At 39.4% G+C, this 18,015-nt stretch overlaps 1 protein-coding gene across 2 annotated transcripts in view; it reads left to right on the top strand.

Annotated features, from left to right (window-relative positions):
• Positions 1 to 18,015, top strand: part of AGTPBP1 (ATP/GTP binding carboxypeptidase 1) — a 65,448-nt gene that overhangs the window by 32,540 nt on the left and 14,893 nt on the right. For both annotated transcript variants that reach the window (XM_074165817.1, XM_074165818.1), the window contains 6 exons: positions 2,257 to 2,410; positions 3,162 to 3,342; positions 4,832 to 4,961; positions 5,330 to 5,461; positions 7,124 to 7,300; positions 14,338 to 14,498. In XM_074165817.1, coding sequence (XP_074021918.1) covers positions 2,257 to 2,410; positions 3,162 to 3,342; positions 4,832 to 4,961; positions 5,330 to 5,461; positions 7,124 to 7,300; positions 14,338 to 14,498 — 935 coding nt within the window. The remainder of the gene's footprint in view (positions 1 to 2,256; positions 2,411 to 3,161; positions 3,343 to 4,831; positions 4,962 to 5,329; positions 5,462 to 7,123; positions 7,301 to 14,337; positions 14,499 to 18,015) is intronic.

The raw sequence follows: 18,015 nt of genomic DNA, 5'->3' as shown, positions 1-18,015 counted from the left end.
CATCAGTCCTGTCTTTGAGGCTCCTGAGGCAAAAGGAATCCAGGAATCACAGATAAAACACCATAAATGAGATAAACCAAACAGACCTGGCCACCCAGGATATGGATAAGGCTGAGCTACTGAACAACTTTTTTGCCTCGGTCTTTACTGGCAAGGGCTCTAACCACACTGCCCAAGTCATGGAAGGCAAAAACAGGCGCTCTGCGAATGAAGAACTGCCCACAGTTCAGGTTCAAGACCTCCTAAGGAACCTGAAGGTGCATAAATCCATGGGACCTGACGAAATCCATCCACGGGTCCTGAGGGAGCTGGCAGATGAAGTTGCTAAGCCACTTTCCATCATATTTGAGAAATCATGGCATTCTGGCGAAGTTCCCGCTGACTGGAAAAAGGGGAACATAACCCTGATATTCAAAAAAGGAAAAAAAGAAGACCCAGGGAACTATTGGCCAGTCAGCCTCACCTCTATGCCTAGGAAGATCATGGAGCAGATCCTCCTGGAATCTCTGCCAAGGCACATGGAAAATAAAGAGGTGATTTGAGACAGCCAGCATGGCTTCACCAAGGGCAAATTGTGCCTGACAAATTTGGTGGCCTTTTACGATACTGCCACAGACTTGGTGGACAAGGGCAGAGCGACTGACGTCATTTACCTGGACTTATGCAAAGCATTTGACACTGTCCCGCACAACATCCTGGTCTCAAAATTGGAAACTCATGGATTCGGTGGATGGACCACTCCGTGGATAAGGAACTGCCTGGATGGCCACACTCAAAGGGTTGTGGTCAACTGCTCGATGTCCAAGTGGCAGCCAGTGACGAGTGGTGTTCCGCAGGGGTCGGTACTGGGACCAGTACTATTTAACATCTTTGTCGGAGACATGGACAGTGGGATACAGTGCACCCTCAGCAAGTTTACCAATGACACCAAGCTGTGTGGTGCGGTTGACACGCTGGAGGGAAGGGATGCCATCCGGAAGGACCTGGACAGGCTTGAGAGATGGGCTCGTGCAAATCGCATGAAGTTCAACCAGTCCAAGTGCAGGGTCCTGCACCTGGTATGTGGCAATCCCAGTCACAAATACGGGTTGGGTGGAGAATGGCTGGAGAGCAGCCCTGAGGAGAAGGACTTGGGATTGCTAGTGGATGAGAAGCTCAACATGAGCCGGCAGTGTGCGCTGGCAGCCCAGAAAGCCAGCCGCATCCTGGGCTGCATCAAGAGAAGTGTGGCCAGCAGGTCACAGGAGGTGATTCTTCCCCTCTACTCTGCTCTAGTGAGACCCCACCTGGAGTACTGTGTCCAGCTCTGGAGTCCTCAGCACAGGAAGGACATGGACCTGTTGGAGCGGGTCCAGCGGAGGGCCACGAAGATGATGAGAGGGCTGGAGCACCTCTGCTATGAAGACAGACTGAGAGGGCTGGGGTTGTTCAGCCTGGAGAAGAGAAGGCTCCGGGGAGACCTTATAGCAGCCTTCCAGTACCTGGAGGGAGCCTACAGGAGAGCTGGCGAGGGACTCTTTGTCAGGAAGTGTAGTGACAGGACAAGGGGTAACGGTTTTAAACTGAAAGAAGGGAGATTTAGATTAGCTATTAGGAAGAAATTCTTTACTGTGAGGGTGGTGAGACACTGGAACAGGTTGCCCAGGGAAGCTGTGGATGCTCCATGCCTGGAAGTGTTCAAGGCCAGGCTGGATGGGGCTTTGAGCAACCTGGTCCAGTGGGAGGTGTCCCTGCCCATGGCAGGGGGGTTGGAACTTGATGATCTTTAAGGTCCCTTCCAACTCTAACCATTCTATGATTCTGAACGGCCCATCAGTCAGAGACTAGAGACTTTGGTCTTTGCTATTGTTTCTCTTATGTCTTGTCAACAAGGATTGTTTCTCCCTGTTCCTGCTTATTGCTTCACCCTTTACTTGTTATCCCCTTTTGCACTGAAAAGGTCCCTGATCAGATAATGTTAATGAAGCAGAGGATCTTACCTTCCACATAACCTTAAGAGTTTCATCTGGTAAGAAATAATGTACCCATTGTGCCTTCAGCTTCTTCAAAGCAGTTGGAAAAACAGACTCTGTGTAGAGAAGTATTCAGTCAGTCAGAGATGTAGAGAATGATATTTCATGGTCAAAATCGTGACAGAAACTTGAACATTGTTTAGAAAAATAGAAAGAAAGATTGATTAAATCTTTCTGTGGAAATACGCTGTGATAGGTGACTGCAAAAGATCTGAAGTATTTTTCCATTATTTTTGGGATGAAGATGCATCTTCAGAAGCTGGAATCTATGCACAATCCTCAACAGATATATTTTCGACAAGATGTTCTCTGTGAGACCCTGGCGGGCAACAACTGTCCCTTAGTCACTATTACAGCCATGCCAGAGTCCAGTTACTACGAACATATCTGTCAGTTCAGTAAGTGTGACTTTTCATTCTCATGAGCTGAAAATAATGTAAAACTAGCTCTTTACAAAAACAAAATTTGGTATTAACTTGTGCATTGTAAAAATAGCAATATAAAATAAGGTTAATGAATTTAATTAAATTGAGTCATCAATATTCAGGATTTGCTTTGTATTTAATAATACTTATTTGTGGTAGTCAAAGAAGGATATTTATATTTAGATATCTAAAAATATATATATAGTCTTATATTTTAAATCAGTTGCTACGTATTGTTGTGTGTTACGTTTTGCAGATGACACTTCTTGGAAAAGAATACCTGACTTCTGAGTACCTTTTTTCTCCAAATGCTTGGGTTACTTGCTTGTCAGAAAATCTATCATAAAGCCAGTATCTAAGCTACTGTGATTTGAAGTGAGCTTTAGTTATGACAGCATTCCTGGTTTGTTCTTCCACCACAGTATTTTTCTTGGCTATTGGACAAAACGCCATCAAAATCAGCATCTCGTAATTGCCGGTTCAAAGTAGTTCTGACTGTATAGTTGCCCAATTGGATTTAAAGCTCCACTGTGAGAGTTCTGTAATTAGGAGTCCTCGTAACAATATACTGGTAGGCTCTGTCAATAATACTGATACTCATTACTCCCAAATACTGTATTTTTCATTGTAATACATGGAGCTGGCTACTGCCTCTTTTTTCAATTAACAAACTGTTTACATAGCTTGAATCATAATATGCAACTTCTGTGTATACTTCTTTTAGGGAATCGTCCTTATGTTTTCCTATCTGCTCGTGTACATCCTGGAGAGACTAATGCAAGCTGGGTTATGAAGGGAACACTGGAATACCTTATGAGTAATAATCCAAGTGCCCAATGCCTACGAGAATCTTACATTTTCAAAATTATTCCTATGCTTAATCCAGATGGCGTCATCAATGGAAAGTAAGCATAAGTTTACTTACAAATATGTAACTTGTACTACTAAGTCTTTGCATCTGTTATTTAAAAAAAAAAAAAGGGAATCTAAACTAATCCCAAAAACATACAAATGCAATACTTAATATATAAAAAAAAAACACCTACAAAATGACTAGGATTGTTCAATATTTTGGCTTTTTAAAGGCAGATGCACTGTTCCATGAATTTCAGTTTTATAAACAGTATTTTGAGTTGTTCAAGGATAATAATAATTTCTGTGTGATTTGACATGGCATTTTAATTGTCTTCCTGAACTCCAGTCTTGGAAGGTGTAGAGTGTTACATGAGAGCACAGCTGCTTTTGGGAAAAGCTAAACAAGTTAATGGTTCTCCTGAAAAAGAACAGTCCTTGTATCTCAGAAAGTTTTTATGTAACTTTTCTTCTTTTTTTTGTAGTTATAGTTTTTAGAAGGATGTTATGGAAATGGCTGTTACCAAATGTTATTAAAATGGGGAAAGTTAATAGTTGTGCAAGAGAAAGGGTAAGAGAGTATCTATCCTGGTTTGATTTAATTTCGGTTATTAATGGTAATTCTTTCATTTACTACCACTGTTCTTAATAAAGTTAAGGGATATTTCAGAGCCTCTTGATACTGCTATGAGTAAGCATACAGCAGTCTACATTTACTTAGTTACAGGGAATTCATATAAACTGGAAATTTTGATATGGTGAATCTACAGTTCCATCTTGCCTACTTATAGGTAGTATTTTAAAAGGTTTTGTGAACAAAATAACAAAAATCAAACGAATTGTGGATTTGGGTTGAACTCTGTCTTTATATATGTAAAAGCATGTATATAACAGAACACCTGGAATTAAACCATTCAGAATACAAGTGAAAGTTTAATACAAGGACAACTAAGAAATTTGTCCCAGCAGACACAGTCTAAACACACAAGTACTGAAGATGACTGCACAAACATTAATTTCTGCAAGTTTAAAAGTTCTTGCTGATAGTTTACTGAATACAGAGATGATCTTTGTTTGTTTACTGGGTTTTTTGGTTGTCTTTTTTTTCTTTTTTTTTTTTTTTTTCTTCACAGCTACTTGTCTCCTAGCAACTTCATGTTTCAAGTCTTAGATTTCTGTTTGCCATTAGTCTTTATATTACTGAAGTCAAGACACCAAAACTGTAAAGATACCTTATATTCAAAATTAGTGATTTTGTACTAGCATTTGAATAGAATTGCAAGCTTCATTTTCAACAGCAAATAAGCAAGATTGTGACTGACTTCATATAAGGAGCTCTAATTTATTTTTAGATTTTCTGTAACATAACTTAAAAACCCCCAAACACTTCTATTATTTCACGTTAGAAAACTGAAGTTTGTTTCTTACCAGACTCCTTCCAAAGAAGCAGTGGTGACAAGGAAAACTTGAGGTGGGGGGAGGCTTATTTAAAAGTATGATAATGCAGACTACATCATGCGTTTTTCCACCCCCCCACAATAGCCACCGTTGCTCTTTAAGTGGAGAAGATTTAAACAGACAGTGGCAAAATCCAAATCCAGATCTGCATCCCACTATTTACCATGCTAAAGGGTTACTGCAATATCTGGCTGCTATAAAACGTTTACCTGTGGTGAGTATGTGTGTGTAAGCAATTCTGAATCTTTTTAACCTTGTCTGTGTAGCTAGTCTGTAAAGTAAACATTTTAATATGATCTTGTAAACAGTGTCATGCTTAACTTTGACTCGGAGAACTGGTCTTCTGCAAACCTTTAGATCTAAATCTGTTTGCTTTGCTAGGGTAGAAGGCTAAATCTTCCTTAGATGAATCCTGTGTTCTTTGTCTTAATGGACAAGTTAATTATATAAAGAGTTGTGTTTCCTAATTCTTTGGAACTTCCAACAGTACAAATGAAATTTTTTTTATTTGTCCTTCTACTATTTTTATAAAATGTTAATTCCATATGCCTTGGCTTTATTTTGCCAAATGATTTATTGCAGGTTTACTGCGATTATCATGGTCACTCTCGTAAAAAGAATGTATTTATGTATGGCTGCAGCATCAAAGAGACAATGTGGCACACAAATGTTAATGCTTCCTCTTGTGACCTGATGGAAGACCCTGGTTACAGAGTAAGTTTGACATTTGTACCTTTTTCACTTGGCATGAGTTTGGAATGTACTTTTCAAATAACTTCCCAAGATTATTCTGTGCACAAAGTGACTTTACATGATAAGCAGGCTTATTTAGAATTATCTATTTTTAGTTTATGAGTGTAATTCAAAGTATTTTGAGAGGTTTAAACATTGTATGCTAATACAGCTAAGTATTTACTGTTAGTAGAGTGCTTTATTTTTTTGAGTCTTTGTTCCAATATGAGCTTTTTTATAGTGAATACATTATAGTGAATACATGGAAAATATGCTTCTGTGAATATAGAATTACTGGATGAAAAAAGAGTCATTTAAGCGTGACAAACAATATTCTAGCAACAAGAAAATGAAAATACTGAACTGCTCTGAGAAATACTAATTTTTGTGTATGGGAAATAGCCAAGGTTTCTCTTAAAGGTGTACAGTTAAGGCATGTGCCCCTAACACACATACATAATAAATTTGCTCAAACAACATCCACTGCCTTGTATGAGCTTTCAAAAATTCCAAAAGATGTAAAGAATAATAGGTTACCTGTTTCTTCTGCGTAACTCCACCGCCACCTTGTGGCAACTGCAAATCTGTGCACTCTTACGCGTCCAAACCCCGTGATGAGATGCATCACGGGGGTTTGATGACATGCAGAGTTGAGCTTGAAAGACGTGTGAATGCACGGTTGTTATGCATACATGAGTGTAATTGCGTACAGATACTTTCAGATATTTTTTTTTTTCTTAAGTCTTTCTCACTTTAAAAAAAAAAAAAAATCTATCGCTCCTTGATTTTCTTGTGTTATTTCCTGGGTGCTGAGTCCAATGCCATTCGCATCTGCTGCTCAACATGTTTGTACGGGGTTTTGCCACTTCGGCCTGCACTACCAAAAGACAATAGTCAGTAAGAGTAGTGGGGGAAAAGCCTTTTGGTTTCAGAAAGACGAACGGAAATGTTTGGGCAAGCTTACACTAATAATGATATATGTACTATTGAAATAGAAAATTCAGAGTGGTCTCATGTTTTGGCTTCACTGATACAAATAAAAGCTGGAAAAAACGTCGTCACTTGGCATTAGTTGAATACATACATTTGCATAAACTTTTCTTGTGGTTTTTTTTTTTCCGAAGTTGCCATGTAAGCAGTTATATTGAACTTTAATTCCTGTTCCTGAAATTAAATATGCACCTAGTGCTTTGCTGAATACAAATCAATTTTACATACTAATAAAATACTGCCTGTGTTAAGTCTGCAAATTGGATTGTTGAAAACAGTCTAAAATTGAATTAAATTAATTAATTATATGGGGTATGTAGTACACTTAGTTTGAGCAAAGTTAGCTTGGTGAATTAGGAGATGGTGATCACCAGAAGAATACTTTTGTATCCTGATACTTGCCCACATGACTAACAATTTTAGTGAATGAATCTTAAAAAAAAAGTTTCAGTAAGTAGGAAATGGCAAACCTGTTGTCATTTGAACACACTGTGTTTTGAAAACTCAGGATGGAAAAATATTTTAATTCTTGTTCTTTTAATTCAAAGTGCAGCAAAATTCCCTGATAACAGTTTGTAATTGCGTTTTTCCCTCACCCTTGCTTCCGTAAGTGAAATAAAAGAATCGCTGTGTTTTCAAACTGCTGTCCTGCAGGCACTCCCCAAGATCCTGAGTCAAACTGCCCCAGCGTTCTGCATGGGCAGCTGCAGCTTTGTAGTAGAAAAGTCCAAGGAATCTACAGCAAGAGTTGTTGTCTGGAGAGAGATAGGAGTACAAAGGAGCTACACGATGGAAAGCACGTTATGTGGATGTGACCAGGGCAAATATAAGGTAAGAAAACATATCAGTTAAACTGTTCTTGCTTTATAATTTCTTCCGTTTGCATTAGTATCTTGTTCTATAGTTCTGCTTGCTTGCTTTAAACTTCTAAAACTCTTCTAAGATGTGTGTACGCTATTAGAGTGACATTACATAATTTATAATATTATAGTTTGCATAACAGACTTCAGCTGTCACTTAACATCCCCCATCCCCCAATACGTTATGCTTATTGGCTGTTTTAACAGGATTAATATTAATTATTGCTTGCAACACATATGTACGCATGTAGTTAAAAAAATCAGAACTGTTCTTTCCATTAGATGACTAAAATTGGGTAGTAATAAATACCAATGCTAGAATAAAAATCTCCTTTACACTTGGTAATTTCAAATTTCACCATAGCAGTTCATGGTTCTTCAGTGGACTGTTAGTAGTGTCCCTTACAGAATTTTCCTGTGTAGCTGCAGAAACACGCTTATAAATCAAATCCCTTTAATATCAGCTTACCAGAACTACAAATTACACATCTCTGAACTCATAATAGTTGGTTGGCTTCTTGATTTAAAACTTGTTTTCAATTTATCTCCTTCAAAAGTGTTAATGGGGCTGGATATTTGAAAACAAAAGGTGACCCTGTTCATAGTTACTCACTAGCAGAAAAATTACTTCAAAGAAAATATTTGTAGGGGAAAAAAGGATAACAACAACCCTAGCATCTGATCTCCAACTTCTGTCACTGGGTTAAATTTAGCTACAAATTGAAGCAAGTCTTTAAAATGAACATTCATGGAAGAAGTCAGTTTCCTCTGCTTGAAAATAGCTTAGGAATGCTAATCAAGAAAATGCCCATGAGCCTCAATTAAGGTGCTTGTCAAAAAGAGGACCAGAAGGCTGGGATCAAGGAGGGGAGCAGGACAGGAACAAAAAAAAAAAAAGTTAAGTTGGAACCAGGTATACTTAATGTATTAACACATGCTCCAACACCCATGCTTATCTCCTTAGACAGAAAGAAGACAGTTTGGCAGGAATTTCAGTAGGTCTGTAACTACTAAATGAATGAGTTAATTTTGTCAATTAACAACAGAAGTGTTCCTGCTATTGTCAGAATATTCCATTATTCCTCAGATGACACCATTATGGAGCTTTAAAAAAATGATAATTTATCCAACTTGCTTATTTTGAAACTTCCAGAATATTCTGAAACAACCTTCGTGGCTTTAGCAGTGTTGCTACAGAAAGTTCTTAAGAAAGGTGAACTGAAGATGCTTTGTGGGCAAACTTTTCAAGTTGCTTAACCTGCAAAGCCCTTCAGGAAGGGAGGAAAAAATGGCTGAATTCTGTGGAAAAATCATTAACTCAAAAGGGAAGAGCATTCTTCTATGTAATATAAACTAGCTGATGAGATAAAATTGCTGTTCTGTCATTCATTTTATTTGGAATAAACCAATTTGTGAAGTCTTAGTCATCCTCTGAAAATACAGGAAGATTCTTCGTTTTTTCTTCACTATGATAATGCTCAGGCTTATTAAGAAAATGTATGCAAAAGGCTAAGGTGTCTAGAACGAACAGGAAAAGAGCAACATTTCTCCAATGAGAAGGTCAAAAAAATGAAAAGGCTCAGTCCTTCTTTCTTTCTTTTTTATTTTGTAGGGAGAATGGGGACAGCAACTCTGTGTATAAATGTGGTATAAATTAGATGGCATATTTCATAATAGATTAGTTTAAAACAGAGGGAGAAGTTAATCTGTAGAAGTTGCCTCCCTTTCTTCTTCCCATTAAAAGGACATGACAGTTCAGATCTGAGGTACTGGACTGTGTATCGTGTAAAGGTCTTTTCCAGTCATCTTCTGGTTTGGCATCATCGATAAATGTTGTTCAAAGCACAAAGAGGATTACTCAATAATTTCTCTTCTTTGTGGAAGAAATGCTGAGTCTTTGCCAAAGCTGGATATTATCAGAACATCAATTTTTCTTTTTATTCTTTTTTATTTTACTCAGACAATGGTCATACCAGACTAGGAAGGTGTTGAACTGAAGTTAGCAATCCTTTCTTAAACTTAGGATCCCCGGTGGTAGACTTATCTCTTGAAGCAACCTTGTTTTAACTGCTTGCGTGGGGCCTTTGTTCTGTGTTGAGAATTAGTACTGCAAATATTGCTCAGTCATCTGCAATTCAAGACACTGAAAAACAAGCATTCGGATGAAAAGATGCTCCAAGATATACAACGGAGGATAATTAAGATGCCAGACAAAAGAAGAATTTTTTCAGTAATTGAAACCACATGAGAACTGAAACCAGTCCCTTTCCTGACTGGAGATTAACAAGCTTGAGAGTATTCCTTAATTTTTAAGTAAATCAAGAAGATTTTGTTATCTGGCAATTTTATGATGCATGTATAGAGAAGACATTAGGAGATACAGATTCAGTCAACAAACTTTGTCAGTTACGATGATTCTTCAGTCTCCAGATTTTAAGTTCTCAAAAATGATCACATCTTTGTAGCCTTTGCTGAATTAGCAGAAGAACAAGATGATGTCTTGCTGTCCAGCTGACTTCTCCAAATCATAGTATGGCTGTTTTCAATTTATTAAGTACATATTACAGGAATGTTCTTCTCAACTTGAGGTCACATTCTGTTGTGCCTTTGCTTTGCATCTGTGCTTTCAGGTAGCTAAGTTCATCACTGAGGTGCTCTATTCATACGAAGGTATTCTCATGATGTGTTTAGTATGGAGGACTTCAGCCAGCCATCTAAAATGTTACTGTCCAGAAGAAAGATGGTTGTATGAAATGTAAAAAAAAAAAAGAATGAAATTCCATGCATGTTCAAAAATAACAAAAAAAAGCTGCTACTTCCAGGTGGCTTGTGCTTAAAAGCAATGCTTGTAACACTTCAGGAACTTTAATAGGCCACAGTTAAAGCTACTAGAACAATAGTTGAAGATGATTAGAAGATCAAGAAGAGGAGTGTAATGAAGCCTTCAGTGAAAATGGACTTCACCTCAGGTCCCTGAGTTAGGGCAACTGTTTATTACTATTTCCTGAAACATTCTTTGGGTCTCTTGCGTCATGGAAATTAAGAGAATTGGCTGATGGAAGAATAACAGTGGATTAAGAAATGTGGTGTTTGGCAGCTGTGTGTTACTGCATTCTCCAATATGATTTAAAGAAATGACAGAAGCAAATCTAGAATTTGGCATGGGCTTTTAGTGCAAGTATGTAGACCCTTCAGTATAGCAAGTGCAAATTTTATTGTCCAGGCATTTCACAGTTATCCACCTGCAATCTGATGCATTTAGGTCTCTCTTTAGTTATATCCTCTTTCTGCTGTGCTGAAAATAGCAGCCACGGAACATGCACACGCTGTTTATCTTTCTAACAATTGTCTTTGCACCTTCTTTCCTGCTGTATTCTTGTCCTTTTTCAACTTACAGCCACTCCTATTATACTGTCTGTAAGGAATCTTTCAACTAACGATAACTTCTTCAGCAACAGATATAGACAATGATTGGAAAAGCTTTTGAACCATCAAGTTGTGCACATTAGTAATCTGTGTAACAGTGAGATTACTGTTACCCTTCTCCTTCCTCTTCTGCATACTTGTTGCCTCTTGTCCTTAATGTTATTTTAATCTTTTTGGGGCAGGGACTGTGTCTTCCTGTGATTAGCGTAGTGGAGCCCTAGCTATGATTGGGGTCTTCGAATGTTACTGACGTGCAAACAAATACAAAACAAAAACAAAAAATTGGCCTCTGTGGATAAGGTACTGGACTGGGAGTGAGGAGAACTGATTTCTGTTCCCAGCGGGGTCAGTGACATGCTGTGAGACACTGTGCAAATCGCTTCAACCCTCTCTGCCTCCATTTCTCCATCAGTAAAGTGAGGATAATTCTTCCTTTATTAATAAAGTGCTTTGAAACCTACAGCACAAAAGCATTATAAAAGAGGTGAGTAGCATTAATATTAACAATAATACTAAAATATCCAACTCTTGTTCACTGCTAACAGGTTTCTGTACCATTTGGCTGGAGGATGGCATTGTTTAGAATAGTGGATATAGCTTTAGCTATCTTGTTTGTTGTATCTACCTTGTGCTAAAAAGCACCTTGTTTATGAAGACTACAGAGGAAAAAAAACTCACAAGAAAAGTAAAATCAAACTTCCCATTTATGAAGTGTGCATATGTTCAAAACAAGTACATAAAGAATGTGAGACTGTACCATTTCTCGAGCAACCTAACACTTTCTTTTAAACCTTGCATTTTAAAATACATTTTAAAATGGCAACATATACAAAGCATGTGTACGTGTGTTAGCTTTTAGTAAAAAAAATTCCTACTCCATTCTTTTTGCTTCATTTATTTTTCTACTTGATGACTTAGCTTACCATCAATTTCTGGAGGTTCTGCTTCTCTGATTGTTTTGTCAAAGCTGCTTTTTAACTACCCTTTACCTTAAAAGGCTTAGAAGATCAAAACAAAAGGGGAGATTGAGTTGGGTTGTGACATTGAATTTGTTAGTGTATATACAGTCAGTACTGGCCAATTCCATAAGCATTGAGGGTCACTCTGGAATAGCAGGGGTTAGAAGGGACCTTTGGAGATCATCTAGTCCAACCCCCCTGCCAAAGCAGGTTCACCTAGAACAGGTTGCACAGGAATGCATCCAGGCAGGTTTTGAATATCTCCAGAGAAGAAAAATTTCACAACCTTTCTGGGCAGCCTGTTCCAGTGCTCTGTCACCCTCAAAGTAATGTAGTTTTTCCTTACGTTGAGATGGAATTTCCAGTGTTTCAGCTTGTGTCTGTTGCCCCTTATGCTGTCGCTGGGCACCACTGAAGAATCTAGACCCATCCACTTGACACCCACCCTTTAGGTACTTACAAGCATTGATGAGGTCCCATCTCAGTCTTCTCCAGACTAAACAGACCCGGGTCTCTCAGCCATTCCTCATAAAAGAGACACTCCATTCCCTTGATTATCTTCCAGTGGACTCTCTCCAGCAGTTCCTTGTCTGTCTTGAACTGGGCAGCCCAAAACTGGACACAGTACTCCACATGTGGCCTCACCAGGGTGGAGTAGAGGGGGAGGATAATCTCCCTCAGTCTGCTGGCCACAGTGATTTTAATGCACCCCAGGAGACCATTTACCTTCTTGGCCGCAAGGGCACATTGCTGCCGTATGGACAACCAGGAATCCCAGGTTCCTCTCTGCAGAGCTGCTTTCCAGCAGGTCAGCCCCGAACCTGTGCCGGTATATGGGGTTATTCCTCCCAAGGTGCAGGACCCTACATTTGCCCTTGTTGAGCTTCATTAGGTTCCTCTCTGCCCAACTCTCCAGCCTGTCCAGGTCTCGCTGTACGGTGGCACAGCCTTCTGGTATGTCAGCCACTCCTCCCAGTTTTGTATCATCAGTAAACTCTCTGAGGGTCCCCCCTTGCTTGACCATCCCCTCATCTAGGTCATTGATGAATATGTTGAACGAGACTGGACCCAGTACTGACCCCTGGGGAACACCACTAGTTACAGGCCTCCAATGGACTCTGCTCCACTGATCACAGCCCTCTGAGCTCTGCCGTTCAGCCAGTTCTCAATCCACCTCACTGTCCATTCTTCTAATCCACGCTTCCTAAGCTTACCTATGAGGATGTCATGGGAGACCGTGTCTAAAGCCCTGCTGAAGTCAAGGTAGACAGCATGCACTGCTCTCCCCTCATTCACCCAGCCAGTCATGCCGTTATAGAAGGCTACCAGATTGGTCAAGCATGGTTTCCCCTTGGTGAATCCATGTTGACCACTCCCGATAACCTCTTCCTCTCATGCTTGGAAATGACATCCAGGATGAGCCATCACCTTACCAGGGATGGAGGTGAGGCTGGCTGGCCTGTAGTTTCCCATGTCCTCCTTCTTGCCCTTTCTGAAGACAGGAGTGACATTGGCTTTCCTCCAGTTCTCAGGCACCTCTCCTGTTCTCAGTGACTTTTCAAAGATGATGGAGCGCAGCTTCACAATAACATCTGCCAGCTCCTCAGCATTTGCAGGTGCATCCCATCAAGGCCAATGGATTTGTGGGTGTCAAGTTTGCTTAAATGATCTCTAACCCAATCCACTTCGAGCAAGGGAGAATCTTCTTTTCTCCAATCTCTCTCTCCCACCTTCAGAGTTTGGGATTTCTGAGGGTTGGCCTTCGCAGTAAAGACTGAAGCAAAGAAGGCAGTCAGTAACTCCACCTTCTTTGCATCTTCCATCATCAGAGCACCCAGCTCATTCAGCAGTGAGCCCGCATTTTCCCTAGTTGTCCTTCTGCTACTGATGTACTTAAAGAAGCCCTTCTTACTGTCCTTGACCTCCTAAATACCCTGCAGAGGAAAGTGCCTTGGTATATCATTCCATTTAGAAAACACCTATGGCTTTTGATACTTTGTTTATGTTTTTAATTACTAAATGTGTGAATAAATGCTCTCAATTAATACATGTAGTCTCTAACTTACAGGAGGACAAGAGATGTTTGTGTCAAGGAGTAACTTTGTTACCTTAAATAATCTTATTTATGTGTCAGAACATAGCAATGGACTTGATCACAACTATGATATGAATTCACTCATTTTTTTCTTTCTGATGGAACTTATGTTGAACAATCTTGTATTTCAAATTTTAGTATTTTAAATTCCTTTTTATAAATTTTGTCTCAGGTTTTTAAAATAATTTATACTTATGAACTTGGACATGATCTCTGTATCTCCTCCAATGCCACTGGGTTAAGTCATGTTAATATTAATGTGCTAGAAGCATAGACTAGGAAGCTCAATAAAGGTGAATGTGTCCAGAAATGTGTGTCCAGCCTTAGAGGAATAATGTTGTTGCTCTCTTGAGTTTTCTCTGATACTCTTGCTAAGTGCTTACTCTAGAGTTCTCATTTGTTCTGTCTTTAGACCTAGAAAGTGTATTAAATAAAATAACGTAATGTGTTCTAAATTGTAATTCTGCAGTATATGTGAGTCCATCTGCATGTACCTATTTTGTATTTTTAAATCTTATTTTAAATTAGGGATTGCAGATAGGGACAAGAGAACTGGAGGAGATGGGAGCAAAGTTCTGTGTTGGCTTACTGCGTTTGAAAAGAATGGCCTCTCCTTGGGAGTACAACCTGCCTTCTAGTCTGTTGGATATTGAAAATGAGCTGATTGAATCAAGCTGTAAAGTGACAAGGTAGTGCACATTTATTATATTCACCTTTGTTTTCAGGAGAAAGTTGCAGTTTCTCAAGTAACGTAAAGATTCTCTCAAAAATGTTCTTCCACTCATCAAAAAAACTGTTGATGTGTTGTGACCTGTTAGTGTAACATTAATCTGAACATATCTCAGACCTATTGTGTTAATTCAGTTGCTTCAAATGTTTTAAGAAAGCAACAAATACAGAGTTGGACTATGTGTCACATTTAAACACTGGCAATTTTGATGTCATTGGGGAGTTATTATATGCGGTAAAACTCATTAGGTCTTAGGTTTCAATTTTCTCTTTGAGAGCATTTTATTTCTTTTTATATTACTGGCTACAGTATTAAAAATATATTTAGACAGACTTAAAGTACTTGAGTTAAAGCACTGGGAGATCTGTAAGTTTTTCTTACAAACATTTTTTCCCCCCTTATGGTAGAGATACATAAAAATATTTAAAGAATTTAAAACATGTGCAATAAGGTTTAGGTCACAAAAGAAATGTATTGTATCTGCTCAGTAGCTAGCTTATTAAGTTGCCAATTCTTAAAGCTGCAGATTACACTGTTTGTGTAATTCATCACTGAAGTATCCACATGTACACAGTAATGGAGGATGCACGGCAAATAAATGATTCCAAATGTGCAAGCATCTCTTTCTGAAAATCTGGTTAGAGATTAAATAAAGCAGAGTTCCATACTGCAGAGAAGCGTTAAATTAGAGAAGAGTAAGATTTGCACACTATGATATGTTACCATTTGAAATACTTAAGAGCCAAACACATGTTTGTAGTGGCCTTGGTTGTAGCTCCAACTTAGCTGAAGCAATACTATGACAATTTGGGGAAAAAATGACATTTATTATTGATTTTGTGCAACTGTAACAAGAAGGTGCTTGAGCCTAAGACTTTGATTAGATGCTAAACTAATAAGCAATTTATCTGCAGACAATGCAAAACTAGCAGAGGTATGGGAGGGGCATCTGTGGTATCCTATGGAAGGCAGACATGATGTTTAGTTCCAGGGTTTAAACACATAAGTGTTGTCAGTACTGAGAGAGAGTGCAGCTTGTGATCATGCTTAGCATCTACAGATAGTAGTGAAAAGTGAAGTATAAGCTAAAAGGTGATAAGAACAATAGGAGGAACTTAAGGAAGTGTTTAAAGGTGTGATGCATAGATATCTATCACTCCAGTGATTACTAGATCCCCCAATATCGTTTGCTTATTAGCATGCTTGTAATGGCTAGATTTTTACTGTCAAATCAAGTTTTGTGCTTCGGTAAGGCTGAGTAAGTGATTCCTGGAAGAGATAGGATCAGAAGGTGGCTTTGGAGTAAACCACTCTCACCAGTGTGTAAGCCTCGCTGACGTGTAGGTAGGCTGACTGGGAGACAGTTGTATGGCAGATGCTGAAAAACGCAGAAAAGTACTCTACAGCTGTTGGAATGGCATTAGCGTGGTGTCTCCAGTGCAGGCAAAACACAGCATTTTAATCACAAAGAATGTCTTGGTATTGTTTACTGTACTAATGTAACATTTATACCAAAACAATGGTAGCAGCAGGGAGCAGTGCTCAGTATTTCTAACATTACTGTTCACTGTATCACTCTAAACTTTCATTTGATGTTGTATGAATTGCTGCTAGCCTTGTTAGACATAGTTTGAAAGTGTAAATGAAATATCGATGTCTTTGGTTTTGCAAGTGTAGAACCATATTCCACTATCTCTATAGTGTGTTTAAAAAAAAAAAAGAGTGGGGGGACAGGCAGGGAACAGGGATAAACTGTGAATGTTTGAACTCTCTTTTCTTTATATTCCTTGAAATAAAAGTGAGGAGCAAGGGACACTTTTATATTGCAAAGCTCTTGGGAGAAATCACCAGATGGAATTCCACCTTTGTGACAGACGAAGTCTTACTACAGCAAATAAAATGTAATTGTTTTGATTAGTTTTCCTCACAAGGCCTTCATCAAAATGAAAAGGTAAACTAGGAGATCAAAAAAGAGGAAAGAACAAGATAGCTGCCTTCAAATACAAGAAGACAGATGCAAAGAGTCTCTTCTCTTTAGGGCAGGCAGGACCAGCAGTAATGGCCTTAAATTACATGGAAAAGTCAGTCTAGACTTTAGGTAAAAATTCTATATGGCAAGTAAAAATGAAGTTCTGGAATAGCCATCTGGGGAAGCTGCAGAGTTTCCACAGGAGATTAAGAATAGTATAGACAGGCTTCAGTCTATGGTGGAAGTGGGAACAGCTGAATTAGCCTTAATGCACAGAGGTATACAAAGGGGCTATGGGAAACTTCTTCACTAAGTATTGTACTTAAAATAAATTACTTATTCATAAATACTAAATAGTTAAGAGTGACTTTGATTCTCTTATTTAAAGCATTACTTTACAGCATCCTCTCAGCAAGGAAGTGCCTATGAAGGACCATATGGAAAAAAACCCAAACAGACCCTTTCTGGGAAATAAGCATGATAGGGTGGGTGCCTCTTTGAAGTGCCTGCACACTAATGCACGCAGCATCAGGAATAAACATGAGCAATTAAAAATCTGTGTCCAGTTGCAGGGCTAAGATATTGTCAGGATTCTGGAGATGCGATGGGATGCCTCACAGCTGGAGTGCTTCAGTGGAGGGATACAGGCTCGCTTAGTAAGGACAGGCTGGGAAGACAAAGAGGGGGAGTTGGTCTTTATGTGAGAGAGCAACTGGAATGCATGGGGGGCTGCCAGGGGATGAATGATGAGCCAACCCAGAGTTTATGCCTGAGGATTTAAGAGCGGATGACTCTGCGTGGTGTGGTAGTGGATGTCTGCTGTAGGGCTGCCTGACCAGGAAGAACAAACGCATCAGGCCTTCTACAGACAGCTAGAAGCAGCCTCATGTTTGTAAGCTCTGGTTCTCATGGGGGACTTCAACCATCCCAGTATCTGCTGGAGGAACAACACAGCAAGGCATAAGCAATCCAGGAGATTTCTCGAGAGCATCAATGACAACTTCCGGATCCAAGTGATACAAAAACTAACAAGGGAAGGTGCTCTGCTGCATCTGGTACTCACAAACAAGGATGTTGGGATGTACACATTGAAGGCAGCCTTGTCTGCAGTGACCATGAGATGGAATTCAGGTTTCCTAGAGGAGGGAGCAGGGCAAAATGGGCAAGGTGACAACACTGGACTTGGGGTGAGCACACTTTGGTCCCTTCAGGTATCTACTTGGAAGAGTCCCATGCTGTAAGACCCTTGAGGGATAGAGGGCACCAAGGAAGCTGGTGAATATTCAAAGACCAGAGCCTTCAAGTTCAAGAGCAGTCCATCCCCATGAGTAGAAACTTAAGCAAAAATGCCAGGAGTTCATGGATGAATGAGGAGCTCCTGGCAAAACTCAAACATGTAAAGGAAATACATAGAAGGTAGAAGCAGAGACAGGTAACCTGGGAGGAATATAGAGGCAGTGACGGAGTATGTAGAGACATGGCTAGAAGTGATAAAGTCAACGTGGAG

The sequence above is a fragment of the Numenius arquata genome, chromosome Z, assembly GCF_964106895.1.
Source record: "Numenius arquata chromosome Z, bNumArq3.hap1.1, whole genome shotgun sequence".
Lineage (NCBI taxonomy): Eukaryota > Metazoa > Chordata > Aves > Charadriiformes > Scolopacidae > Numenius > Numenius arquata.
Note: the sequence above shows the minus strand (reverse complement) of the source record. Positions and strands in the feature narration are given on the sequence as shown.